Here is a 27,457-nt window from a genome sequence, read left to right as displayed (position 1 = left end):
TGCCTGCAGTAGACTGGTGGGTCACCATTTACTGGACCATCACAAGTCTCTCACATCTTGGTTTGCCACGTGCAGGTGTGAGAATTGCTCTTGGCATTTCTGACAGGGTTGATCACCACTGCAGAGGTCAGACGAAGGATGGGCCACCACGGCCAGGACAGTAACAGCACACTCAAGAGGTGTGTAACAGCACACTCACTCAGCTCCTGGTGAGCTCCTGCCCAAGTTCCTGGGGGTGGTTGGGTTTTGTGGTACCTTTGCTTGGGCTGGTGGCATCCCCTTCCTGCAGTCCCTACCAGCCGGAGGAGAATGGTCCCACAGGGGCACAGGACGGCATGGGCACCCTGCACGGCACTGCGTGCTGGCGGGGCCGGTGAGGCAGGACTGCACCGGAGCAGACGCGGCTCATGGCTGGGGGACCCTGTGGCAGGCACTGGATTGGAGCTCCACGTCGCTGTCCCCATGGGCTGACCCCGCTAATCAGCTGTGAAAGAGAGAGAGAAAGCTGGAGAGAAATCTTTCTCTCTGCTAACCTCATCACAATAAAGATTCCTATAAAGAGCTCTTATCCTTGAAGAAAATGAGGCACATAAGCAGGAATAGTAAACAAAAGGCTGTCATTTTGACCCAGGAGTGCTTCATGTTGTTGGCAACTGCCAAGAGGAAACATAAAGAGAGGCTGCATCCAAGTCCCAATTATGCAGAACTATGTGACTAATCTGTCAATGAGTCCCCCCGGGAGGAGACCACCAGCGCTTCCCGGCGCTGCCTGCGCACCATCTGCACACGCCGCCATGCGCCGGGCCTGCCTGCGCCCCCGAGCGAAGGCGTGCGTGGCATCGGAAGAATGCGGGGGACAAGGTAATGTCATCGGGAACGCTATCGCCAAAGTCCTCGCTGCACGCGCATTATCGGCACGGGCCCCGGAGTCAGGGACTGCGGGCAGCCAGGCGGTGCAGGCAGCGAGATCTGGCAAACAGTAGTGCTGACCACACCTGCTGCAGACACGCTCCGGGAACGTGGCGCAGGCAGGAGGGCTGCCCCGCCGCCGATAAGCTGAGTGGATGGAGATAAAATCCCAGAAGGAGATATGCTTTGCTGAGCATCAAGGCTATGCACCAGCAAGGAGCCAAAGCACGGCCACGGCCCGCGGCGGGTGGTGTGGCTCTGTGCGCTCCGGCTGCGCCACGGCTGTGCCCGCCCCACAGCCCAGCCGGGAGGAGATGGGGCAGGGCGGTCACTGGACCAAAAGCCAAGGCTTTGGTGACAGATGTGCCGGCGCTTGGGCCCGTCAGGAGCACGAAGCGGACACTGTGCCGGTCCCTTGGCCGTGACAATGCTGCGGTAGGGCAGCAACTTTGGGGCCCACCTCCAGCCATCCCCTCCCCAGCACATCCGCAGGAATCTGTGTGGCTAGAAGCCCAGGGCCACGCCGTCCCTCCCTCCTGGGTGCTGTGGCCACCAAGATGTCACCCCAGCCTGCACCTCCTCCCTGTGCCCAGGGACCCCTGGGGCTGCACACAGCCTTCGGCACGGGCTCCATGTGTGCCGGCTGCTCCTGCCTGCGCGGGCACGAGCTGCCAGGGGTATCCAGGGTCTCCTCGGGCACAGCCGGCCCCGTGTCCTAGCGCAAGCCCAGCACTGGGCGGGGAAGGAGGGCGATAGCATGGGTAAGAAGTTGGTGCTGCCACTGCAAAGGGTCCCAGCGTCGGCACTGGCACCTGGCTGGCACCCGCACTGCAGAGGGGCCTGGGTGTTCCCGGTGCCGGAGCCCCACGCACCCACCCTGCCTGGAGCCGGCTCTGCCCAACCCCTGCGCAGCCGCACCGGAGCCGCCTTCCCAAATCCGCCCTCCTGCCACCACCGGCCGGGACCTGCCGGGCTGCACTGCGGCCTGTGCACTGGCCCTGACCCGGGGCCGCGCGCCCGCTGCAGAAGCTGGGCCGTGGCCTTGGCAAGGGCCGGTGCAAAGGAAAGTGCCCAAGGCCAGTGGGGACGTATTTACCCCTGAAAGCACCTTGCTGCAAAAATAGCAAGTGGCCGGCGTGAGGCCGGGGCTTCCCGGGGGAACAATGCCCGGCAGAAGGAAGCGGCCGCGGCCGCCCAGCAGCTCCGTCCCCGCCTCGTGCGGTGCTGAGCTGCGAGCCGCTGCATGCCGGCCCGGCGGGGACCTTGAACCTGCCACAGATTTATTTTCTCTGACATTGGCATCGCGTCGGAACATCTGGCATGTGGCTGATAATTGCTGGGGATCGGGGCGGAAGCCGCTCCAGGCCTGGCGCTTCTTCCAGAGCTCTGTTTTCATTAGTTTTTCTCCTCTCTTCAGCTGCAGAACGAGGAAAAAACAAGCAGGGCTGCACAGCTCACTGCTCCCGCTCCTCTCCCCATGGCTGCAGCACCGGGGGAGTCCCTGCCACCTCCCACTTGGCGTGGGTACACTGCAGGGCCCGTCACCATCGCGTCGTGTCAGGGCTGTGTCAATGCCAAAGGGGGATGAGCCCTTCCCTGACCCCCCAAGCTCGTGATGATGCGTCCTGCCATGCCACCCGGGGTGTCAGCGGCCGCCTGGCTGGGGCAGAGCCGTGACACAGCCCTTGCTGCACCGGCGCAGGGGCTCGGGGCCACAGCAGCCAGTCCATCCTCGGGGCAGTCGTCACGGCAGGACAAGGCAAAAAGCAAGCCCTGAGTGCAAACAGGCAGGGAGACGCCGCGGTGATGGATGGCTGGAGCGTGGGGCCGGCGGTGGGAGAAAAGCCCTGCTCTGGCAGGACAGGAGGTGTCGTGCATGGCCTCTCCCCCAGCGCCTGGCCCTGCACATCAGGATGGTACTCGGCAATGGAGGGTGGGAGAACCCACGTAGCAAACACACCTCCTCTGCCAGGGGCTTGGCTGCCCCGCTTGTCCCCAGCCCAGCGGGACCCACTTTCCTCTTGTGCCATTTGGACACATGGGGAGCTGCCAGCCATGGGCGCTGTGAGCTCGCAGGGACCCCGGGCACAGGGCCCCACGCATGGAGGAGCACCCTCCCACCCTCCCCTGCGGAGGAGACCTCTCAGGGCTGGGGAGGCCCCGGCTGCAGGTCCCGGCGCTGGGTGGGTGCTGTGAGCTTGTGCTCTTCCCGGAGGTGTCCTGCCCCGTGCCCACGGCCCCCTCCCTCCCGCCCTGGGCTGTAAATCAGCATGGCCATGGGTGCTGGCGCGTTTGCCGCCACCCACCGGTGCCCCCCACCTCCCCATGGGATCTCTCTCCAGTGGCGCGTTATCTGCCGCGGGGGTCCCACTTATCTCCGCTGTCACTTTCTAATGCTAGTTTATGGGCAGTGTTTTGTAGCTTAATTATGATGTTTTTCAGCACGGTCACGTGGCTGCAGAAGCCAATAAGGCACCGAAGTGGGTCCATCCCGGCTGAGCCTGGCCCCCATGGGGAGGAGATTGGCCGGTGTCCTGCCTGGGGCAGCGTGTGCGCAGCCAGAGCCCCGACACCTTCCCGGCGGACACAGGTCCCATAAATCCCCCAGCCCGCTGCAGACGGGGCAGCGGTGCCCAGCACCCCGTGGAGACTCCTCGGGCAGCAGCTCTCGGCTGGCGGTGAGTATAAGGCAGTGGGGAGAACCGCGGTTGCCCCGTCCCGCCTGTCTCCCACCCGCTGCCGCCATTCCCCGGCACAGCAGCGGCCAAGGCTGGAGCTGCAGACACGGCAGGGCTTGGCGAGGAAGTGGGAGCTGTGCGTGGGCCTCTGCTTCCCGTCCCCATCAGCAGGCGTGGGGATGGAAGCTCTGCTCACCGCGGGCAGCGAAGCGAGGCCTCACCATAGCCTTGGCCCCTCAGCCACGCTGCTGCCCAGAAATGACAGATCCGGCTGTCGGGGGCCTTTGGGAGCCCAACCAGGTGGTGGCTGGGGGTCCCCCGTGACTCCAGCACTGCGTGTTACTGTAGGAGCATGGGCAGCCCCCGCACCCCAGAGCAGACGTGGGAGGCAGCCGGGACCCTTTGGCACGCAGGGCTGGCTGAGCCCACGTCCCTTCCCTATCCTGCACTGGCGGGCGCTGCAGCCCTCAGCTCCGAGTTGCTTTTGTTCCTCGCAGTGTTTGCTCGGCTCTTCTCCTGACCCGCGGCCCCTCCTGGGCTCCTCTTCCCGGATGGCAGGTCCCGCTCTGCGGCTGCCCGGCAGCTCCCCCAGGAGCTCGGGACGAGTGCGGGGGCCGTGGCCGAGGGGCTCTGCCGGCGGTGGGAGCTCTCCTTCCTGGCCCAGCGGCTGACCCGCACCAGGGGCTGCTCTGCTGCTATTCTTAGCCTGGGCTTGATTCCTGGTAGCTCTGGAGCGATGCTCCACCGAGCCCGTTTCCTGTTTGCCGATCTCCCCGCCAGCGCTGCTTCCTACCCGCCGCACCCGCGGGCGGCAGCGGGCGTGTGGGGCGAGCCGGGCAGGATGAGCCGTGTGGGATGAGCTGTGTGCGATCAGCCATGCGGGACAAGCCGTGTGGGATCAGCGGTGTGGGATGAGATGTATGGGATGAGCCGTGTGGGATGAGCCATGGGGGCCAGCAGCCACAGCTCCCCTTCGTGGGGCTGTGCGGGAGCTCCAGGCACCCACATCCTTGGGAGCCCCGTACCGCTGCCCTCCACGCAGCTCCTCCGGCATCAAAACACCTCGAATCAGAGGTCCCTCCCTGGGGGCTGTGCAGGCAGCAGGCTCCTGCCTGTGCTGGGACAGGTTGTGCCTCTGCACCAGCAGACCACAAAGGGTCCTCTGACTGAGCGGGTCGGCCCTGACAGGATGGGTTCAGCCCCAGCGCCCAGCTCAAAGCTGGAGCCTCGATCTCCCCATGGCCAAGACCCTGGGCCGCAGCCTGTGGCCAGCCGGCCTGGGAGCATCCCGATAAACAGGATGTGCCGGGAGCATGGGTGCTCCTGTGCCGGTCTGCTGCTGTCATGGAACATTTTCTTAAGAATCCCTAAATGCAAAGCAATGAATTGAATACGGGCGGTGAACAACCGCTGTCTGACAGACGGACCACAACACCGTTGGCAGTGGCTGCTCCACGCGGGGTGGCCGGCGCTAGGTCTGAACTGTCACCTCGTTAGTAGTGGCCCCAGGGGAGGTGTCAGGAGCTGCTGCACACCCCAGCGCTCCTCGTGCAACTTTCCCCAGGCTCTGTGAGCACCTCCTCGCAGCCGGCCGGCTGGCAGCACTGCCTGGTGCAGGGTGACGGGTGGTTCCGGCAGGACCCGAGGGTCCGGGGCTGTGCACTGAGCGTGGCCAGCTGCGGGGTGTTTCTCTTGCTCAGACACATTTAATTGTGCTCCAGCCCCCAGGACTCCTGGTTCCCATGCCGGCCCTGCCGCTTGCAGGCCAGATTCCCCGGGGAAGGTGGGGGGCTCGTTGTTCCCCACGGATGTCGTGGGGCAGCTCCACCAGGCCCGGGGGGAGCGGGGAGGGTCTCGTGCCCCTTCCTGCAGAGAGGTGCCCTGTGCCCATCCAGCCCCTGGGGTGCCCGGGGCCAGAGCCCAGCACCGCCGAGGCCTGGCCGAGCAGCTTTCCCCAGCCCGGGAGCAGCGGCGGGAGCTGCCACCCACAGCGCTGCCCCCGGGGGCTGCTCCTGCCCCGACCCCCCCGCCCCAGCTGCCTTCCTGCCCCCCCGCGCTTGGCCCGGGGCTGCCGCCGGGAGCTGCCGGCCTGGGGTGCCGTGCCCGCCGCCCGCCGGGGCCTGCCGTGCCGGGGGCGGCAGCGGGGCAGAGCGCGGCCCCGGCCCCGCGTCCCCGTGTCCCCGGGCTGGCAGGTCCCTCCGCCCCCACCCCGTCCCCGGCGCCGTGAGCCGCCCGCTCTCCCCAGAGGAGGTTCCCCAGCCCCCGGGGGGCTGGCCGCTCGCCCGCACCAACATGGAGATGCTCTTCCAGGCGCTATAAAGGGCTCCGGCTCCGGCACCTGCCGCTCGGTCTCCGCCGCGCCGCGCTCCCGCTCCGCACCCAGCGCAGGGGCTGGGGGCCGCCGTCCCCGACCCCGCCCGCCCCGTCCCGCTGACCCGCTGGCCTGTCCCGCAGCAGGGCCGCTGGAGGGGATGGACTATTCCTATGATGAGGACCTGGACGAGCTCTGTCCGGTCTGCGGGGACAAGGTCTCCGGGTACCACTACGGGCTGCTCACCTGCGAGAGCTGCAAGGTAGGAGCCGGCCGGGGCTGTGCGGGGCCCGGGGCAACGCGCCTGGGGCTGTGCGGGGACCGGCGCTGTGTGCGGGGACCGGCGCTGTGCGGGAGCTCTAGCCGGGGCTGTGCGGGGACCGGCGCTGTGCGGGGACCGGCGCTGCGCGGAGACCGCTGCACGGGGGAGAGGGGTCCGGGGCTGTGTGGGCACCGGGGAGGGGGGCTCTGCCGGGGCCGGGGCAGCGGGGCCGGCCGCGGGCCGCTCCTCGCCCGTTTTCGTTAGCGGCGGATTCGCGCTCGGCGGCGGGACGGGAGCGCGGCCGCGGCGGGGGGCGGCGGGGGCGGCGGGAGCCTCCGTCGGAAGCGGGGCGCGGGGACGGGGTGCTGGTGTCGGGCTGCCGGGGCTGCCGGGGCTGCCGGGGCTGCCGATGCCGGGGCTGCCGATGCCGGGATGCCGGTGCCGGGATGCCGGGATGCCGGTGCCCGCCGCATCTTCGCCGCCGCCGCAGGGCTTCTTCAAGCGGACGGTGCAGAACAACAAGCACTACACCTGCACCGAGAGCCAGAACTGCAAGATCGACAAGACCCAGCGCAAGCGCTGCCCCTACTGCCGCTTCCAGAAGTGCCTCACCGTGGGGATGCGCCTGGAAGGTAGGGCACCCGCCGGCCGGTTCCCGCGGGCACGGCCGGGCTCCGCGGCTGCGGACGGGGCCGGGAGGGCGGAGGGGGCGGCCGCGGGGCTGCGCGGTCCCCCCCCCCCGGTGACGGTCGAGCTGTCCCTGCCGCCGCCGCCCGCCCCGCCGCGTCCCCGGGCCGGTAATTCCCGCGGCCGCTTCGATTCCGTTTTATCCTCCCAAGTTAAAAAAAAATTCGTTTTTTCGCGGCACCTCCTGCTTTTCTTTTTTTTGTTTTTGTTTTGTTTCCCTCGGGATTTTTGGCTGCTGCGGCTTCAACTTTCCAGGATTTTCTTTGCTGGGAGAACGGTTGGGAAATAGCATAGAAATTATTGTTTTCCTTAAGCACATAATTCCAGGCGCCGGGACTTAAGGAAAACGTTAAAAATTATGGGGCTCGCAATAAAACTGCTGCAGACCCACCACGAATTGTATTTTTCCTCTCGGTGATATTTAGTATAGCAGATTTCTGGGCTGCCTGACTCTTGGAGAGTGCAATTACAACCCCCACGGCCACCACCTCACTCATGTCAGAGAAGTCGATCCCGATTGAGATATCAGAGTCGGGCCCCAACATCCCCCCAAGTCGTGTGTTGTGGTTTCTACAACGCTTAGCACAGGCCAACAAAATACATTCAGGAGGACAGATCTCTGGCAAGCGACTGCAAAGCAAAAGCAGACGCAGAAAGCAGCCCCCCCCTGCTACAGTCAGCCACCTCGCCACCTCTTGTCCCCTGAAATCGTTTACATTTTGCAGCGGATGAAAGTGGCCAGATGCACCGGCCGGGCTGAGCCCCCTCACCTGGCCGGGCTTGCTGCACAGGGCTTCGCCCGCCTGGGAGCTCAGGGCAGAGTGCGGGTTAATCAGAAAGTACTGTGTGTACTCGCACAGCGGCCGCTCGCTTCCAGGAGCGGGATGAGAGCCTGCGAGCAGAGGCGCAGGAGTAAGACACAACATCAAGCTGCAAAATCAGCCCCTGCAAACTCCCGGCGTGGGCTGGCTTCCAGCCCCATCTCCAAACAGATCCCAGTTTTGCTCTCCTCCCTGGACTGAAATTATTGGTGCCCCGGATCAATCCATGTGTGCTCTGGCAGTTTTGAGCAGTGCTGCAGGAGCGTTTGAGCGCTGGGCAGGGGCTGGGGGGTCCAGGGACAGGCAGGCAGGGGTGGGGGGGACAAATGTGGTCTCAGTTTGACCATTTTCAGCAGGTTTTGCTCACTGTGGAGCTCTTTTGGTCCCACAGCCCATGAGGCTGGGATTTTTTGTTTATTTTCCTGCTGTTAGCTCCTGAGCGGAGTCCCGCAGGCGAGCAGCTGCGGGGAGAATCACCCAGCGGAGAGTGATATTCCCATGGGATTTTCTCTTTTGTGGTAAAAACTGGAGCACATCTTTCCTCAGTTCCTAGTATTTTTGGGCAGGGAATCTGAGGTGATGCTTCGAAGGTGAGCTTCCAGCTCCACAGGACAAAAGCAAGCCCGAGATGATTGATTTTGCGGACAGAGTCTCAACGTCAGGCCCCCCTCGAAGTGCCTGAAGGGATGCTGTAGCGAAGCCTGGCTGGGGAGAGCAGCACAGCCCTGGCCCAAGCCTGCCTGCACCCCTGGGCACCCGCTGGGCACCCTGCTGGGCACCCCCCCATGCCCCTGTCTGGGCAGGGAGAGGTGGGCGAGGGGAAGCAGAGCTCGGCAGGCAGCTCACACCAGCTGGGGCTCTGCAGAGGGGTGAGGGCAGGCGAGGCGGATGGAGCGGGAAGGGGAGCCGCAGGGCGTGCTGGGTGCCCCTGCCTGCCGCCGAACCTGCTGGCCGCACCCCAGGTGCGTGGCTCCGGGGCTGCCTGCAGATGGTTTTGTCCGGGGGATGCCTCCAGGCACTTCCTGGGTGACTCCGCTTGGGCTCCCTTGCCCAGGAGGTCGGGGTGCGTTGCTCGCTTCCCAGCAGCCAGCTGGGACACGGCAAATGGCAAGTCGTTGCCAATCCCAAGCGAGGCACAAACGGCAGGAATAGCGGAGCAGGAGGGGAATTAAAAGGCCTCTTCTCCCTTTGTGCTCTGGCTGAGAGGGAAGGAGGTGTACTAGCTGTCGCCTGCGGAGGGTTTGTGTGACCTGTGAGCACCTCCCGCTGTGTGTGGGGTGCAGGCAGCACCAGTGGGGTCCCTGCCTGTGCACCCTTGCCTGGGGTCACGGGGGTCCACTTGGGACCCGCTCCCCAGGCATCGCTGTGCCTGGCCTCGAGCGGCGGTGGAAACACATTGCTTTGAGTGGGTGGGAGATTTGGACTCTCGGTGTGCTGTGGCATCACTGGGGTGAGCGGCCGGAGATTCCAGACCTGCCGGTCCAGCTCGGGCTGTGTGACAGGGCGTGCTCGCAGGGGATCCCGGTGGGGGTACACACACATGCTGACTGTGGCCATCTCCCTTGTACCCCTGAAGTTAGGAACTGCCCCGGGGCAGCTCTCTGTTTCCCGGAGGCGTGCGGGCAGGCTTTCAGGAGCAGGGGGGCCACAGCACCCCCCGCCTCAGAGGATGCCTCCGGCCGCCCCGCTCCCAGCGAGATGCTGTTTTCATGAAAAAAGAATGAGGGAGGAAGTGCAGGGCGGCTCCCCAGGGAGCACATTCCTGCTCGCCCTGGAAATGCTGCTGCTCCTGGCCGACGCTCGTGTGTTTCCAGCCTGCCTGGGGAGAGTCTGGAGGTGCCCTGGCTCTCCCAGGGTGCTGGCCGCACTTCCAGCGGCCCCAGGATAAGTGGGTGAAAGAGAGACAGAGGTGACAGCTGACACACAAAAGCAAGACTCGCCTGCTGGCAACGGGGATGCAAACTAGCAGAGGTTTTTTTTCCCTTTGATGCTAAGTCTGCAGGCTGTGCTCGCTGGCGCATTCTCCTCCATCCCTCTGCACCGCCGTCCAGCTCCCAGCTTCCAGCGAGCTGATGCTCTTCCAAGGGTGGGCTGGGGCAGCAGCCCCCAGAGCGCAGTGGGGCGGTGCGGAGGGACGAGCTCCTGCTGCAGAGAAGCACCTGCTCCCTCGCGTGCTGACACATTCTTGGGTTTCTTTGGGGGTTCAGAAGGAACATCTGCTTTGCTACAGCCAGGACATTGTGATGAGGCCGTCAGAGTGATTCCACCAGTGGGACACTCCGGCAGAGCTCCTCAACCCTAGTTGATACCTGGCGCGGACGGGCAGCCTCCTGCCCAAAAGCCGGCACAGCCCTGCTGCAGGGTGCAGTGTGTCCGGCGGGACCTGCCAGCCATACTGCCCGTAAGAGGGGCAGAGGTTTGCAGCAAAGAAGCCTGTGCAGCCTGGATGAGGGTGAGCCAGGGTCCCGTGGGGGCTGTGGGGTCCCAGGCTGTGCACAAACAAGGAAATCTCAGGGCTGGTCCAGAGTCAGGGGTCATAAAAAAGAAAGGGGGTTTTGAGCCCCCTTGTCTGCCTGGGCTTTGCGGGCTGTCCCTTGAACCCATGAGGGATGCAAGCTGCTTTATCCCCCAGCCTGTTCTGTGGTAAAAGCCAAATGTCTCTTCCTTTCCTGCAATTCCCAGAGGCTCTGAAGGTGACACCAGCAAGGCAAGAGCCGGGGCCAGGCACCCAAACCTGCCATGTCACGTCCCTGGTGTGCACGGCTGGGCTGGGAGTGGCATGGTCCTGCTGGCAGCTTTCTGGGAAGGTCTCCCCGGTGTCCCCCAGCCCTATTTGGCCACCGACACCCCCCCCCGTCATTTTCTCCATGCCACATAGAAGTGCTGGTGTCCCTCCGTGCAGGTTCACTGCAGCCTCTGCCCTCTCTCTGCCCCCAGCCGTGCGTGCCGACCGGATGCGTGGAGGGAGGAACAAGTTTGGACCCATGTACAAGCGGGACCGTGCCTTAAAGCAGCAGAAGAAAGCTCTGATCCGTGCCAATGGCTTCAAGCTGGAGACCGTGCCTCAGATCATGTCCCCAGTGCAGAATGACTACAGCCTGTCCTCCACCATCCACAGCATCCACGCCATGTCCAAGACCTTGCCGCCCAACCCTGCTGCCCTGACACCCGTCGACTACGAGCGCAGCCCCTATGGGACGCCCTCCCTGGGAATGACTGTGCCCAGCCATGCACCGCTCGCCGGCTACCACTATCCCTCCTTCCCCAACCGTACCATCAAGTCCGAGTACCCGGACCACTACACAAACGTGCACGAGTCCGTGCCCGCCTACATGTACCCAGAGACCTACGCCAGCAGCTCCCCCCCCGACATCCCTGAGGTCATCCTGAAGCTGCTGCAGCTGGAGCCCGATGAGGCCCAGGTGAAGGCACGGATACTGGCCTGTCTGCAGCAAGAGCAAGGCAAAGGCCGGCACGAGAAGCTCAGCACCTTCGGCCTCATGTGCAAGATGGCTGACCAGACCCTCTTCTCCATCGTGGAGTGGGCACGGAGCTGCATCTTCTTCAAGGAGCTGGAGGTAGGAGCCTGGGTGGGGGGGAAGGGTGCCGCGCTGAGCAGGTGGTGGGAGGCAGGTAGGACTGGGGTTGAGATGCCATGAGGATGGGGCAATGCCTGTGGGCATGAGCCGGGGGCTGCCATTGCTGCCGATGTGCTGGTGCATCCCTGACCTGCTCCCGGCTCCCCACGCGGCAGGGCTGGAGGCACCGGGGACTGGCTGCAATGCCAGAGCAATTCCTGCTGTCGCCATGGGGCTAATGATTTCAGATTCATCACGGTGGGGGCAGGTGTGGAGGCAATCGCCGGCAGAGTGACTGCTGTGTCAAGCTCAAGATATAATTGAAAAATGTAACGTTGAGGAATTATAGTTGAGACAATTCTCTCCTCCGCCTTTAGGAGGAAAATCGATGCTGTCAGGTAGGTGCTTATTAGCACCAAGCAGCCGGGGCAGGGCTGGCCAGGGCAGGGGACACCACCAAGCCTCCTCCGGAGCCACTTGTGCTGCCAGCAGCCCATGAGCCCGCCCAGCTGGGGGACGTGGTGCTGACCCCCAGCCCCTGGGCCATCCCAGCTAGCAAATCCCCCCCAGTAGTTACTAGGGTCGAGGGGTGTGTTAACAGGGGTGAGGCAGCCATCTCTGCCATCCTGCAAACCTTGCCAAGCTTTCAGACGTTTTCCATTCATGTCCTGGACTGACCTAAGATCCCAAACTGGTGCAAAAACGGGAGAGAAAATTTTGCAACGCAGCCAAACCCCAGAGATGTATGTCCTGGAGCGGCTGGGAGACCCAGGTGCCTTCCCGTGCTCTGAGCGTGAGGCTGTGCTACCTGGCTCTGGCCAAAATCACCTTCCTCCCACGATGCTGCGGGGACCATGCCCTGGGACAGGGCCAGGCTCTTCCCCATGCCCACTGCGCAGGGTGCCATGGGACTGAGCGTGGCAGAGCCTCGTGGCTCAAAATAGTCCCTGGCTGCCAGAACAGTGTCAGGAAATGGTATTGTGGGGGTGGGTTGGGCTCGTTTCAATCATATCAGTGTCCAGCCTGGATTTTGGGAACAGGGTGGTTGTTGTTTTGCAGGAGATATTGTAAACAGTGTAAATTCAGCTCCCAGCAGCATTGCCGCGTAGCCTTGTAACTCCATTGTCAGCCTGATTGCACCACCAAAATAGGCTGTTTCCGTGTGAATCCGTGTCGGTGGGCGCTCCTCCTCCCCGGGGCTCTGGGGGGGGGGATGACAGCGCCAGAGGCCTCACCTGGGCCGGGCCACCGGTATCCTGCCGGAAGCGGGGCACATCCCCCACCGTGCCCATGACACGGGATGTGGTGCCCCGGGGAATGGAGCTCGGCCGGGCATCCCCGTCCATCACCGCGGGGCAAATTTCCAACGTCTCACAGGGCCAAGGACCGCAGGGCGCCACGTCCTGCCCTGACTCCAGAGGGAGCGTGAGAAAGCGTGGTTGTCGCTGGCCTTGGCTCCCTCTGAGCCCCCGGTGCCCCGGCCCTTCTCTGCATGTTCCCCAGGGGATGGTGCCGGGGCTGCCCGCTGCCCACCCGGCACGGCATGTCCTCCCTGGTGCAGGGTGGTGGCTTTCCCTCGGGCACACGGAGAGAAGCCATTGGGGAGCAGGAGTCAGTCTGCAGCTCCTGAAACCCCATTCCCGCTCCTTTCGGCACATAAAAGCAAACAGCTGCTGGGGCGGTAAATGAACTCCCGCTAGTGCAGAGTTTATGGCTTTACCCTAAAGCCTGCTAGCACAGAGTAAAATCACGATCTCAGAGATCGATGACCGTCACGCAGGCAGTCCCTGCCGGGTGCTCAGGGCTCCTCGGAGCAGGGGATGCCAGCAGCCCTCTCCATCCCCTGGGAACATCTGCATGGAGGCAATGGTCTCCATCCCCAGCCGGGGAAGGGCTGTTGGCCGAGGCCAGTGCGGGGATCCGGGTTGGAAGGGCTTTGTGCTGGGACATGGCTCCAGGGCATCATGCTGGGCTGATGCCAAGCTGGGAGGGGGCACATGTGGGTGAGGAGGGGGCGCAGACAGATGCCTTCATGCACGGCATCCCCTGCCTGAACACTCCCAGCACCCGGGTGCTGCAGGGTTGTTTTGCAGACAGCTGGTTTCTCCCCAGGGCCTCGCAGGGTGCCTGGCGAGGACGGAGCAAACCCTCAGGGGCACAGGGACCTGCCGGCTCATGCCTGGCCAGGACGAGCCTTTGCTCCCTGCCCAGGGAGAGCGGGAGCAGGTCCCCCCGGAGCTAGCAGGTCTGGATCCCATTCCCATTCCCATTCCCATTCCCATACTAGTAGCCCAGCAAGGGGCAGCGGCAGACCGAGCACTTTGCTGTGTCCTCCTGGCAGGGTGGCCAGGGTGGGGGGCCTTGGGGAGAGCCCCCCCGGCTCTGCCGTTGCGCCCAGGGAAGGGGGGGAGATGGGCTAATGGCCTCTTGACATCGGCTCACACGCCACGTCCGCCCGCAGGCGCGGGGCAGTCAGATTGAAAACAGATTTAACTTCCCAGATATATCGTTTCATTTAAGGGCCAGTAATTCTGTCAGTCTGCCACTGACAAACGAGGGTCCCCATGCCAATCCGCCGGGGAGACTGATGTCGCGGCGTTCATCTCGTGTCACCAGGCAGAGAATTACGGACTGCGCTGGCCTTCGGAGGCAAGACTAATAATGCTGCGCGGCAGAGGGGGATTTGGGGGCCCGCTTGTTTATCGAGGGCCGGCCAGGCAGCCGCGGCGCGAGGCCGCGCGGGCGGAGGTGGAAGAGGTCAGCGCTGACGCCCATAAATACGAACTTTAACTGAGTCTAGATGAGATGTGTCAGGACTGAGGGAAGATTTGCAGCATCTCTTCAGGAAGAAAAATATGGGCTGGGGGTGAAATATATTTTGTTGGGTCATGAGTCTCAGGCAACTTTGTCCTTTCAGATGTAATTTTTTTATATATATATGGAGAGAGACAGACAGAGAAATGTGCATACACACGCAGACTTGCACACTCACATTGTGTCTGGTTTTGGTTTGGTTTATATACACGTATCTCACACAGCCTGGTTTATATAGGTGTTACTGCCATACGTACATATAAATATCGTGCACACAGGGGTGCGGTGACCTTTAGATTGGGATGAGCAGCCAGGAATGTTAAACAAATTGCCGCGGTTTCAGCCCGAAGGCCGGGCTGGGCTGGGCGTGCAGCGGGTCCCTGCTGCCAGTGGAGGGGCACGGTGTGGCCGTGGGGAGGTGGGTTGATGCGGGTCCCCTCCTCGGCCCCTCCTTGCCCTGGGGCCAGGGCAAACCACCCTCCCAACCACGGGCAAGCGCCAGTGGCGGGGGGGACGCTGAGGGCCGTGCCATTCCCACGGGCCGACTGTTCCTGCGGGTCGCTGGGTCTGTCTGCTGGGCTCTTCTCCCTCACTTCTCATTACAGATCGCAGAGCCACGATGAAGCCTATTTGTAGTCGGTTGCTTCTCTGCCTTTAGCATGCGTGGGTCATCTTGACCCCATCTCCTGGCCAACAGCCAGAGAGTTTTTGGCAGATTTAAAATCTCCTTCTGGTCGTGGATGCTGCAGCAATGTTTAGCATCCTATGCACTGGGGGAAATGTGACAGCTTTCCCCGCCTGCCGGCGTCCCGGCTGGCACAGCCCTGCCCTCACTCCCAGGGCGCACACGCAGAGCCACGATGCCCACGCAGCCTTGCAGCTGGCTGCCTGTGAGCACCAGCAAAAAGCAGTAGGCTGGGCCACAGCAGCGTGCTCTGCCAGCAGGGAGATGAGATCCCGGCCTTGCCGCACTGGTCTTGGGGATTTTTTGCTTTAAGATGCCCATCGCAGTGGTATCTGGGCAGGGAGGTGGGGACCTCTGTTGACCATTAACACCTTAGACGTGTGTGGGGTTTCGATTGCGGGTAGCTAGTGAACGGTAATCCACTTTCGCACTTCTCGGTAGCCAAGGTGACAGGTCCTGCTTGCAGCCAGTAATTGCCCGGGCTGCGGTGCGGGGCACTGGCGTGTGCTGTGCACCTGCGTGGGAGCTGCTGGGGTAAATCCTGCACCAGTGATCTGGGAGGAGGCCCAGAGAGCATCCCTGGCTGGGGGAAGGCAGGTCGGGCACCCGAGCACTCATCATGCCTGTGGCATGTTGAACCTGAGTGGGGGGGGAGGCTGGGGATCGGTGTCCTGGGACCCACTCAGGGCTTCCGAGCAAAGCAATGCTGTTGGTGGGTCACTCTGCTTCATAATGCTGCAGGGATGGTCAAGGGCAGACAGTGGGTACCCGAGGTGGGGGGTGCCCTGGACCAGCTGTGCAGGGAGCAGTGAGCACAGGGGGGGCTGTGCCATCCCCGGGGGGTTTGGCTCCAGGGTGCTGAGGCGCTGGGGTGGCCTGGGCACATATTGGGGATCCCAAACACTTCCCAGAGCTTCCTCCCCTTGTGCCAAATGAATCCACAGGGAGGGCTGCAGGAGGTTTAAAACCACATCCGCATGCGGGTCCTGCAGCCCTGCCCCTGGGCAGCGCTGCCTGTGCCTCCGCACACCCTGCCTTCCCTCCGGTCCCAGCCCGTTTGCCACAGGGAAATGGATTTTTCTGTGGGTCGCGGGGCTTCAGCAGCAAAGCGCTTTCAGCAGCTGGGTGGCAGGGGAGTGCTCGCCCTGTGTGGGGAGCATTTTGCTGCTGCATTTTGTGAATGGGTTAAATGCTTGCTTTAAAAAAAAAAATAAAAAAAAAAGATCACCTCTTAAAGACAGCTTGCATCAGGTCCTTGATAAAGCACTCCGTTGAAAAGCCTTGACATTAAAAGAGGAAGATCCTTTGCTTAACTTTTAAAGGCAAGAGTGCGTGCGTGCCGCCTCGCCGGGAGGATTGATTGACTCTGAGAGGCCGTCCATTAGCAGCCCTCTCCTTCTGCGAGGCCAGGCTGGCGCTGGGCACAGGGGAGGTGTCTCCATCCAGGAGCCCTCTTGCAGCGGAGCAGCGCTGCTGGAGCGGGGCTGTGGGGGGGATGCCCGCTGCCACCCCAGCCTGGGGTACGGGGACACCCACCTTGGTGCTTGGGTGCGGGCAGGGCTGGGGTCCTTGGAGCCATCCCTGAGCCCTGCCTGGTCCCCAGAGCCCCCAGCCCTTCCCGTCACGGTCCCAACCACATCTCCCCCATGCCATGGCCACATGGCTCTGGCACGCAGCGATGCTCCCAGGAAAGGCCACGGCACATTGGAGTGTGCAGGGGAATGGCCGTGCTGCAGGCATACAGGGCAAACCGTGCCATCGCTGGGGTGCGGGGAGGTGCTCTGCTGAGGGACCTGAACCTGCCTGTGGAGACTGGGAGAAGCTGATTAGCCATTTTTAAAGGAAGAAGAGAAGATTTCAAAAATTGTTGAAATGCTTCCTTTTGGAAAAGCTGAATTTTTTTAAACCATTTTCAGAGAAAAACCTTTAGTCTGTCTCTTCCGGACCTCATCCCACTCAGGAATGAGGCACAGGAAGGAGCTTCCAAAACAACGCTGCGACTCAGCTGGAGCGGAGGAGCTCGGCACTGGCCGGGAGCGTGTGGCTGGGCTGGCAGCGTGCTGTGACGACAGGAGCTCCACTCCCTGCGAGGGCTGGCCGCGGTTACAACCAGCTGCTCGGCTTGGGGCAGAGGTCATCGAGAATGCAGAAAATCTCCATTTTGTTTTGATGCAGAACGAGCTTTTCCCCAGTTCTTTGTTCAGCAGCTGAACAGAAAGCTCACCGTCCGGACACTTGGGTCATGTACCATGGCTCCTTCACCCGCTCGGGTGATGTGGTGGCAAGCCTGGCCTTGGCAGCCCCATGGCACCTCGCTGCAGGCAGGTTTTGCGCTGGTGGGCAGGAGCGGGTACCGCAGCCCCGGCCTCTGTCGCTGCCTCCTGTGCCGCACCTCACTCCCCAGCACTGCTGCGCGTCCAGGTCTCACCACCCACCGTACTTGAGAAACAAATCCCAGCGGCTCGCGGGGAGTGCCGGGCTCCGAGACCATAAAGCTCTTTCTCATCTGATTTCTATTCCTTTTGCAATCTCCCAGCACTGGTTTATTGCAGCGTCTTCAGCAAAACGAGGGTATTATCCAGTCCTGTGATACTGCATCCGTCTTCCCTCTATTAAAGGCAGCGAGCACAATGACACTGCAGAGCTCTTCTGCCAGCGCCGAATTTGCTCTGCAGAGAAGTGTTACTGATAACCCCCGGCCCTTTCCCTACACCAGCCTTGCAGGAGAGGGGGGCTCCAGGCAGGTTTGGGGGTTCACCTCTTTGCAGAAAGGAGCTGGGGTGCTGTGGAGAGCAGCAATTGAGGTGATGATCTGGTGACCCATGGTGGCTGGTGGTGGGGCGGTGGGGAAGGCAGCTGAGTGACATGCCTCCTGCCTGCTCCACGAGCCGGGACAGCAGCGTGCCCTGCGTCTCGCCACAGCTCCAGGCACAGGGGCCTGGCAGGGCTTTTTGTTTTGCCAAACACAGCTGCTGGCTCTGGCAGCTCTCCTGCCCATAGCTGGCGCTGCCTGCAGCCCACCAGCTTTCCCACGAGACCTTCGGAGGTCCTTGCAGTTTGTGTCTTGGGTAGAGCTTCTTTCCAGAGGCAATTGCAGGCGTTTCTTTGAAAGCATAGCTCTGGATGCTTATACCTGCACATACACACCAGCACACGTGCAAATGTGCCCGTGGTCACGCGTGTGTTGATGTGTGGGCAGGGGCTGACCAGGCAGCTGCAGGGCGCAGCGATGCCCCGTAGCTGGCAGCTCCCCCATGGCCGTGCTGCACTGTGGCACCTCTGCCCCCCCCCGCCCCAAACCTGCCGTCCTGGGCAGGGAGGCAAGGATGGGTTCTGTCTTCTTTCATTGTAAAGTATCCAGAGGGACTGCTCGGAAACACAGGGCCCTTGTGCAACAGCCGTGCGTTCCCTCCTGCCCGGGGATGCAGCCGGCAGTCATTTTGTTAAAGATTTGTGTGTGGTTTGGGGAGATTGTTCCTGGGGGCGGGGGGGGGAACCTGCGCTGATAAGAGCCAGCAAGTGCCACCAAAACACGTGATGCTGCTTCAGAGCTGGCTCTGCACAGCCGCCCAGCCCGTCTCCTCTCCTCCAGCCCAGGGTCCCCCTTGCCGGGGGTGCAGCTCCAGCTCTCCCTGCCTGCCCAAGGGGACCCACTGCCGGGCTGGTCTCCCCCAGGATGTCTGACGGGCACGGGGTTGGTGCTGTGCGAGCACAGTGCAAGGCGTGCACGGGGCATGAACCTGCAGGTGTAACCCGGCCGCAGGGTGCTGGTGGTTGCAAACCTTGCTATAGGCACTAACCAGTGCTGTGGGCGTCAGTGTCGCCGTCCTCTCCTCCCACCCGCCACGGAGGGGAGGGCTGGAGGTGATGCATGGGATGTTGGCAGTGAGATGAAGTGGGGGGCACGTCCAGCCCAGTTACACACCACAGGCAGGCATGGGAACCAGGAGCCAGACCAGGGCTTTGCAATTAATGTTTCATTAATCAGATGCAGCATCTCCTTGCTAGGAGCTTCTTCACAGTCAGGCTGCAATCTCCACCTATAAATGTGTGCGTGAGACTTTGGGAAATGCTCTGCAGGCAAGGGGGCGAGGAGGGTTTCAGGTTCTGGCTTTTGCCAGGCTGCGAGGGTCAGGGACAAAGTCCTGGAGGACAAAGTCCTGTCCCACCTGGAGGAGCTGGATTTCTGACAGAGGCGGGTGATGCCCCCTGCACTCCCTGCATGCTCCTGCGATGGGCTGGCAAGCGAACATACACAAAGCAGACCTGGGGCCAGACAAGTGTCTGTAGCTCAGGTCACCTGGGGGCTGTAGGGGAAGGCAGAGGTTTTCACATCTCCAATGTGTCGTGTCGATGCTGTATCCATGCCAAGGCATTGCTCATCCTGGTGGCAGAAGACACCATCCACTCTGCTTCATGTAATGGCACCGATGACTGGGCTCGCTGTTCTACTTTTGGGCACTTGAGACATGAAAATAAGTTATTTTTTGACACTGATGTCAGTTTGGTAGAAACCCCTTTCTGTTGTGCTCAGGGTGAGACACAGGTGGGTGCAGGTCCTGCCCAGCTCCGCTGCCAATGCAGCAACGTGTTGTAGCGGCTGCTGGTGTGAGTTTGAGCCATCGCTGCCGCAGAGCTGGGGCGTGAAGCAGACCCTCAAGCTGCAGAGCTGGGGGCTGGAGGGGTGGCACAGGGACAGGGGCAGCCTGAGTCCCTCCCGGGCTGTCCCCATGGCCGTGCCCCGGCGTGATGGGAGTCAGCGGCACTGCTCCGGCTGTGTTTCAGGTGGGTGACCAGATGAAGCTGCTGCAGAACTGCTGGAGCGAGCTGCTGGTGTTTGACCACGTCTACCGTCAGCTGCAGCACGGCAACGAGCACAGCGTGCTGCTTGTCACCGGCCAGGAGGTGAGCGCTCGCCCACCGAGACCACGGCAGCCTCTGCGGTTGGGGTGGCAGGGGCCAGGCGGTGGGGCTGGAGGGAGGGCACAGGAGTGACTTTTGTCTTACTTCTGGCTGAGTGCAGCTGACTCGGTGCAGGGCAGACGGGTGGTTTTTGCTGGGCTATGGGACTGCTCTTGCAGAAGGGCCCATCCTATCCTATCCTATCCTATCCTATCCTATCCTATCCTATCCTATCCTATCCTATCCTATCCTATCCTATCCTATCCTATCCTATCCTATCCTGTCCTGTCCTGTCCTGTCCTGTCCCATCCCGACCTGCCATCCAGCTCCTGCTTCTGGAGAAAAACATTTCTCATGGAAAGATCAACGGCCGCACCTGCACTTGCAGAGACGGGGCCTCTTCCCTCCCTGAGGGTGTTTTTTGGAGACAAGGGGAACCGGAATACCAGTGCTCTGCAAAGGGTCACTCTGTTTTAAGTGCTGATGGAGAAACAGGGTTCCCTCTTCACCCGTCAGCCTTTGCTTTGATGCCCCTAATTCTCAGTCAGCGCTGTGGGCTGGTGCCTGGGTCCTGCCCTGTGCAGGGTCCTCTGCAGCGGGTTTGGGGGGGCTGGGGTTGCTGTGACTGATGCTGTCCCCATCCCCGCAGGTGGACATGTCGACTGTTGCTGCCCAGGCCGGATCCATCCTGAACACGCTGGTGCTGCGGGCACAGGAGCTCGTCCTGCACTTGCACTCACTCCAGGTGGACCGTCAGGAGTTCGTCTGCCTCAAGTTCCTCATCCTCTTCAGCCTCGGTGAGCGCTGCCACGGGGGCACTGGGACGAGGGGCAGCCGTGCTCAGGGGTCACAGCTGTGGTGCCGTGGGGTCTCGGGGGGGTGGAGGGAGCATGTGCAGCCCAGGGTCCGGCCGTGCTGGCTGCTGCGCCGATGGGCAGTGAAGAAGCTTTGAATGAGAAGCCAGGAGCAAGGGCTGGGATCTGCCGGCCCCCTTGTCTCCCTGGGGGGTCCAAACCATCTCCACTGTGGGGCTGGGCTCTGCCCCCGGCCGCAGGGGCTGTTGCCAACCCGTCGGCTGAGCGGAGCCTGTTTTGGTCACTCACACGCTGCACTGGGCAGGGAAACAACCAGCTGATACGGCCGCGGCAAAACAGGCGTGTTGACAGACGCGGCAGCCCGGGACGGCCCTATCTCCCGGGATTTGCGTCAGAGGCCCGTGCCAGTGCGGCGGGGCAGGGGCTGCGTGCTGCTCCTGATTAGGCTCAGCTCTGGAGCCTGCGGTCGGGCCGGGGCGGCGGGTTCACACGGTCCCGCCTCACCTAGACAAAATACACAGGAGCCGCAGGCACCGCTGCCACAGCCCGCAATGTCCCTGGGTCTGCTCCTGCCCCACTCCTGCCCCACTCCTGCCCCACTCCTGCCCTGATCCTGCCCAGCTCTCACCCTGGCCACGCTGCCACCCCCGTGGGGAGCATCTTCCCATCCACCATGGTCAGAGATGCATCTCCTTTTCCTGTGAGCATCGCCCTGAGGTAGGGTCACCCATCAGAGTCCAACCAGAGCAACCTAAGCCTTCAGTGGGGCAGTGCGGCTAGGGGCAGTGCTGAGCACCATGGGGACCCCAGGGTGCCCGGCAACCTTCATTATTGGTGCTGACACCTTCTCCTCAGCCCCGTCCCAGCAGGAGATCTCACCTCCCGGCACGAGGACAGCAGCAGGGCTTGCAAGGGACTCAGCTGGCTGCTGCACTCCCAGCTCGCACCTCTGCCGCTGTGGCTGCTTCACTTCACACACCTCCACGGCTGCTGCTAATTGCACGCACCCGGACAGGGCAGGAACCGGCATTTCCCCAGGGAAACTTGTGCTGGGGTCCCTGCAGTGCCTGGGTGCTGGTGCTGAGCCGGGCCAGCGAGCCCAGCTTGGGGCAGCCCTGCCTCCATCCCGGTCCCCATCCCAACCCATCCCTGATCCCTCCCCGTCCCTGTCCCAATGCCTCGGTTTGCACTTGCACTTGTGCACCATGGGTCCCATCCGGGGGGGTGCTGCCAGCAGCGATGTGCCCCGTTGCAAAGTGCAGCAGGCCACGAGCTGCACTCTGCGTCGTATGGACACCGCTGTGTATTTTGGTACTTCGTTGCTCGACAGAGCGTTTGCGTTGCTGTATGTGACCCTCGCTGAGGAGCCAGCCTGCTCCCAGAGCAGCACTGCCCCCGGGTTAATGGGTTAAGTGGGAGCACTGACGTGCTGCAGGCAGTGGGAATCCGCTCCCCCATCTGAGGGGCTGGGTCAGGGCCAGCACGGGCTGAAGGACCCACCGGTTGGACTCGGGTTTGCTGTGGAGGTGTCCCCGTCAGCAGGCAGGTCCGGCAGCCATGCGTTCCCCCGGGGGCCCGGGCAGGGCAGGTGTCTCTGGGTGCAGGAGCCACGCTGCTGTCCTGTCCTGCACCTGCGGCATCTCCTCCTGCGGCGTGCTTTTCCTCTAGAGCTGTTTTGAAATCCAGAGAAATAAGATACGATAATTTGCTGTTCAAACAGTGATAAAGTGTGGCACAAACAGTGCCTGGGCTGGGAAATTAAGGAGCTGGTGGGGCTGATGCCCTGGGACCTTCCCCGGTCGCTGCCCCGCAGGCTCAGCACCAGGAGGGCTGGTCACCCTGTGCTGCCCTGTGCCCCCCGCTGGCCCCCAGCACGGCACGGCACAGCACGGCACAGCACGGCACAGCGCGGCACAGCACAGCGAGCAGGAGCAGCGTCCTCCCAGAGCGCAGCCAGCACCGGTGGCCACGGCTGTCATGCCGATTGCGGCTGCAGTTCCATTTCCCCGGAGCAGCGGCTTTCAGGGAAGGCATGGAATCAAATAGCTGTATTTTCCCATACATAATTTTGCCCCAAATCCAACTTTTTCTCTCCATATTGCAGAGCTCACTTGGAGTAATTTGCCCTTCGCAGGCTCAGCTGTAGAGGATGGGATTGTGTATTATGTGCAGGATGTAATTGCCTTTAACAAGAGAATTTCCACATTTACCACTCTGCCACAGCACAATCAAAGCCAAGCCCCGCTCACAAGAGCTGCCATTTGAGTTCTAAATAGATTTCTCTCCTGAGCAGGTAAAGAGATTTAATTAAAATTAGGGCTTCTCAAAATAGCAATATTTATGAGGACGGCACAGGTTAGCTTTGTTCTACAGAAGGGCTTAATAGAGCCTTAATGGATTGACCTATCATTCGATTTCATGACTTACATTCATGAAGCAGCTACTCTTGGGGAGGGGAGGAAGAGAGGCTTTTATAGCCCACATTCCCTTAAGCGTTTGCAATTTATCAGCAGCTTCTCCCAAACAAAAGGAGCTGTGAATAGGAAGAACACTTGAGGGCATAGAAATAATCCCAGGCATATCTGTATGTGTGATGGGAGGCTTTGTCACAGGACAGTCTTTGCAACTGCTGCAGTGTCGCTAAATGAAGTGAGTCAATGTTATTTGGACAACATTCTTTATTCCTTGCAGGAATGAAAAGATTATTCAAATATTCAATTAAACAGTGAATAGGGTCTTTCAGAGAACCAGGTGAGTTCATCGAGTAGAACTAGCTATTGTTGAGCCAACTCAGGGGATAGATTTGACATTTATCAATATAACTTCTTTTTTTTAATGACATGCACAATAACCTTATGCAGATAAAGAGATTTCATAACAACAAGCTGGGTAGGAGGGAGACCGCCACAATAGGAGCAAATGCGCTGCAGGAGTGAAAAGGGAAGAGTGATCTGATAAAGTGCATCTTGGCACGACCTGTGGCGCTTTGTGCCTGTGCCACGCAGCCCCCGGCCCGGCCACGCAGCCCGGCCGTGGGCATGGCCAGAGGCTGTGTCTCCCTGGGACCCCGCAGTCCCCCCACTGCGCCTCTGCTCCCCGAGCTCTGCCTGAGCACGGGCTGGGGGCTCTCAGCTTCGCTGGGTGGGAGCAGCCTCAGGTGCCGTGGGCCCCCCAAGGGAGCCCTGTGGGGCCAGGTGGTGGGGGGATCCACGGACACCCCCACCCGGCAGTCGGGGTCCCGTCCGCTCCCTCCTGGTCAGCCACCTCCAGCACCATGCTTTGCCCTCCTGACAGCTACTCAGCCCTTTGGCTACAGCATCTGACCATCTGGGTCAAAGCCATCTTTGATTCCCCTCCTTTTTTGGGGCAAAAGCCAGAAATAAACCCCAAGCACGCAACCGCCTTGGCCAGAACCTGTGCCCAGGTTTCCTGTTCCCAGCCAGCGGGTGGCTTGTGTCCGGGCTGCCAATGCAGACCTGAATTTGGTCGTGCGTCAGCGGCTGCTGGATGCGGGCAGCAGAGCCCGCAGCGCTGTTACCTGATCGCAGTGCTGCTGGCCACCTCCGTGCCGTACAGTACATCTATTAAATCCACTTGCCCCAAATGGGCTCGGTGCCGGGATTTGCAGCAAGGTCTCCCGCGGGCGGGCACCGAGTTACCATTGCTGTGCGTAGCTGTGGCCGGCTGATGGGGTGGTGCGCAGCACTATTTCCCTAAAGCCACTGAAATCTGCGTGCGGGGATGGTTCAACAACGTGTTGGGCAGCTTGAAAACAAGTGCTGGGTTCACAGAGCACTCACGGCAACCCGAGCACCACGGCAGCATCCTTGGAGGGCAGAGCCCAGCTCAGGCTGCCCCAAAAGCCTGGAGAAACCCCGAGCCCCCAGCCTGGGCTGTCCCTGCAGTCACCCTCCCACCGTGCTGCAGCCATAGGGCGGTTACAGACCTGTTGTCCCCAGGGACAACCTGTGCCCTGGGGCTGTGCACATCCCGGCGCTGCAGTGCTGCCGTCGGGGCTGCAATGGCCCCTTGGCTGCCAGACCCTGCCTGCGCCTTGGTGCCGCTGCCTGTTGTGCCGCTTCCCACCCTGCAGGCAGCAGAGCTGGCAGAGGGATTACGGGGGAGCCACTGTGACCCTGGCAAGGCGCGGAGGATTAGGGTTTCCAGGCTGGTGAGCCCTGTTGCCACATTGGAAAGATGAGGTTTATCCGGGAATTAATTCAGCCGCTTCCTCGACCTTCAGGAATTAAGGGGGGCTGGTGGCAGCGGCTCCCTGTGTGTGGGTGCAGCTGGTAATGAGTTTCAGTTTTGTGGCTTTCTGGGTGGCAAGGGCAGGGGGTGCAGGCCCTCCTGCAGCCAATGGGGGTTTACATGTCCATCTTCAGCGCTGGGGGAGACCCGGGAGGCAGGGCAGGGATGGGGAGCCCGTGGCCCGGTAGGGACCGGGTGCAGGTCCCCTCCTGTGCAGCGTTCTCGTGCACAAGGGGTGTTGATGCAGGAGCATGGGTTCCTCCCGGCACAGCACGGTACGGATGGGGCAGACACCTGGGTTTGGCACTGTTTTGACATACTGTCCCCCCCCTTGCAGACGTGAAGTACCTGGAGAACCACACGCTGGCTAAGGACGCTCAGGAGAAGGCCAACGCGGCGCTGCTGGAGTACACCATCTGCCACTACCCCCACTCCACGGACAAGTTTCGCCAGCTGCTGCTGCGGCTGGCGGAGGTCCGGGCGCTGAGCATGCAGGCGGAGGAGTACCTCTACCACAAGCACCTGAGCGGGGAGGTGCCCTGCAACAACCTCCTCATCGAGATGCTGCATGCCAAGCGGACTTGAGCGCGGCTGTGAGCACAGACCCGGCGGAACCCCGGCGCTGCCAGCGGCATGGCAGGGGCAGGACACGCGCCCGGGGCTGGCGGGCTGGCGGTGCCTCTCCACCCCACCTTTCTCAGTGATGCTATTTAACCTGTACTATTGGAAATGGCCCAGATGGTTTATTTTAATACACAGTAAAGACGGTTGATGGCCACGGGGCCGTGGGCTTGGCTGCCAGACTGCCCCATCGGCAGCGCTGCCCCCCGGCTCCTCTGCACACCCGGTGCTCGACCTGTCGCCTGCCTGACCCGGCTCTGCGGCACGAAGGAAGGGTAAAGCCTGTCCCGGCTTTTCTCCTATTTATGCTCCTTTCCTGCTGCTCCCACCAGCTGTTTCTCCACCGCTGCCATCCCTCCCCCAACCCTGCCCATGTCTCAGGGCCCCTCGTGCACAGGGCAGGGGAGAGGTGAGGTGAACCCCCCCGGGGTTGCGGTTTTGCGACAGTCGGGGAGTCCCCAGGCACCAGTACGGTGGCAGAGGATTTCTGCAGGAGCCAAGCAGAATGCCAGGGCTGGGGCTGGAGATGTTGGCCCCACGCAGCCGTGCCGGGACCCCTCAAGGTGCACCTGCCAGGGTCCCCACTCCTGACTCCCTGCAGCGTTGCTGCCTGCTCTGCGTCCCACTGCTGCCCCGGCGAAGCAAGGGCAGTCAGGGACAGGCAGCGCTGAGCCCTCGGCTGAGATTCGTTTTCTCAGCCCTCGGCAGTGCGGGAGGCACCAGCTGTGGCTTTGCAGCCTGTGGCAGCCACAGTGCCCGGAGCCCACGGGTGTCTGCAGTCAGGACATTCTGAGATGTCAAAGCTTTGCTGCAGAGGCTCTAAAAGATTTGGTGCCAGGAGCAGGGGACTGTCCTTGGGACACTTTGGGCCCATGGCCCTGCTGCTGTGCCCTTGGTGCCAGCACAACGTCCCTGTGGCTGGAAAGCTTTGCAGGTCACGGTGTCCAGGCAGCATCGGCACAGCGAACCGAGCTGGTTCCTGAAGCACAAGGACATGGTGGCCCCAGGATGGTGTCCTGCCTCCCTCCAGCTGTCAGCCATGTCCAGGCAGTGTCTGGAGAACAGGCAAGGGGAGGATGGGGCCAGGGACAGATCCTGTCCCCTTCCTGCCTGCAGGTGATGCTGGCAGAGCGGCCGGGCAGGAGGGAGATGCAGGGTCCAGCCCCTGCACCCCAAGTGCCGGGGCAGCAGCAGGTCCAGGCTGCAAAGAGCCCAGAGCTGCTCCCATGCCAGGACGTGCCCAAGGGCCTGGGAGAGCTGGGGGGCTTTGCAGCCCCTTCCTGCGTTTACCTACCCAAGTGCGTAGGTAAAGAGTAGTAAGAATTGTCCCAGCTTCAAGCTGGGCCGAGTTGAGCCCCCAGCCCCCCATCGCGCTCTGCCGTGTGCCCAGGTGACAGCAAACGCTGTGCCGAAGCCACAAGCAGAGAGCCGTGGGTTCCTCTCCCGTCATGGGACAGGGGCTCACAAACACGACTGCACAGCACCAGGGGGCTGCAGCCCCCCCAAGCTGGGATGTGCCGGAGTCTCGCTGCCGCTTTCTCAGCCACACTTCCCTCTCCTCACACCTTGCTGCCGCCGCCAGGCACCCCAGCACAGCCCCCTCGCCATGGCCAGCCCCCCCCTCCCCGGCTCCGCTGGGACTCCTCCGGCACGGCTGGGTTGGTTCAGGTTTGTTTTCCACAGTGGGTGTTTGCTCCTCGTTCGGAGGGGGCTGTCACCCGCCGTGGCTCTGCGCAGAGCCGGTGCCTTGAGGAGCTGCAGACGCTGCGCCCCGAGCCGCGCGGTTTATGGAAGCTTGTTAGATGCAGAAGAGCATGTTTGTCTCTGCTTTTCAACATGTTTGTGCATTTTCCTCCTGAAGTCTGTGGTTCAGTTTCACCTTCTTCTTTTTGTGAACTTAAAGAACTGGAGAAAATGGTTTGGGAGGTAAAAGATGTTTTATTTTCAGAAAATGAAAAGTGTCCTTAAGTGTCTCTCTCTCTCTCTCTCTCTGTCTCTCACATCCTTTTCTCCCTCTCATCCCTCCCCTTCCCCACTCCCCACCCTTCCTTCCCAGGCAGGAGGTTACCAACTTCCTTGTCAGGAGCAAACCACTGTAATAAATTTTGCAGTTCATTTAAAAA

The 27,457-nt window shown here is 61.8% G+C and overlaps 1 protein-coding gene across 3 annotated transcripts; it reads left to right on the top strand.

The window, feature by feature from the left end:
- Positions 1-3,346: 3,346 nt before the first annotated feature.
- Positions 3,347-27,457, top strand: NR5A1 (nuclear receptor subfamily 5 group A member 1). 3 transcript variants are annotated; one of them, XM_075772436.1, is made up of 7 exons: positions 3,347-3,587; positions 6,045-6,160; positions 6,651-6,792; positions 10,606-11,246; positions 19,531-19,650; positions 20,297-20,444; positions 25,051-27,457. In XM_075772436.1, the coding sequence occupies exons 2-7, from the start codon at positions 6,059-6,061 to the stop codon at positions 25,296-25,298; spliced, it is 1,401 nt and encodes a 466-aa protein (XP_075628551.1). In that variant the 5' UTR covers positions 3,347-3,587; positions 6,045-6,058; the 3' UTR covers positions 25,299-27,457. The 3 variants fall into 3 exon arrangements, with proteins under 3 accessions (XP_075628551.1, XP_075628550.1, XP_075628552.1); XM_075772435.1 differs by having other exon boundaries at positions 6,042-6,160; positions 25,051-27,451; XM_075772437.1 differs by lacking the exons at positions 3,347-3,587; positions 6,045-6,160 and having other exon boundaries at positions 6,582-6,792; positions 10,571-11,246; positions 25,051-27,451.

This window comes from Balearica regulorum, chromosome 20 (assembly GCF_011004875.1).
Source record: "Balearica regulorum gibbericeps isolate bBalReg1 chromosome 20, bBalReg1.pri, whole genome shotgun sequence".
In the NCBI taxonomy this organism is placed as follows: Eukaryota; Metazoa; Chordata; class Aves; order Gruiformes; family Gruidae; genus Balearica; species Balearica regulorum.
The sequence above is the reverse complement of the archived record's forward strand: the minus strand, read 5'-3'. Positions and strand labels throughout refer to the sequence as shown.

Bases quoted from the DNA above. Each gene is read 5' to 3' on its own strand.
- NR5A1 (XM_075772436.1), top strand. From the start codon at position 6,059: ATGGACTATTCCTATGATGAGGACCTGGACGAGCTCTGTCCGGTCTGC. The intron at 19,651-20,296 runs GTGAGCGCTCGC...CCATCCCCGCAG, and splicing joins TGCTTGTCACCGGCCAGGAG to GTGGACATGTCGACTGTTGC. The intron at 20,445-25,050 runs GTGAGCGCTGCC...CCCCCCTTGCAG, and splicing joins CCTCATCCTCTTCAGCCTCG to ACGTGAAGTACCTGGAGAAC.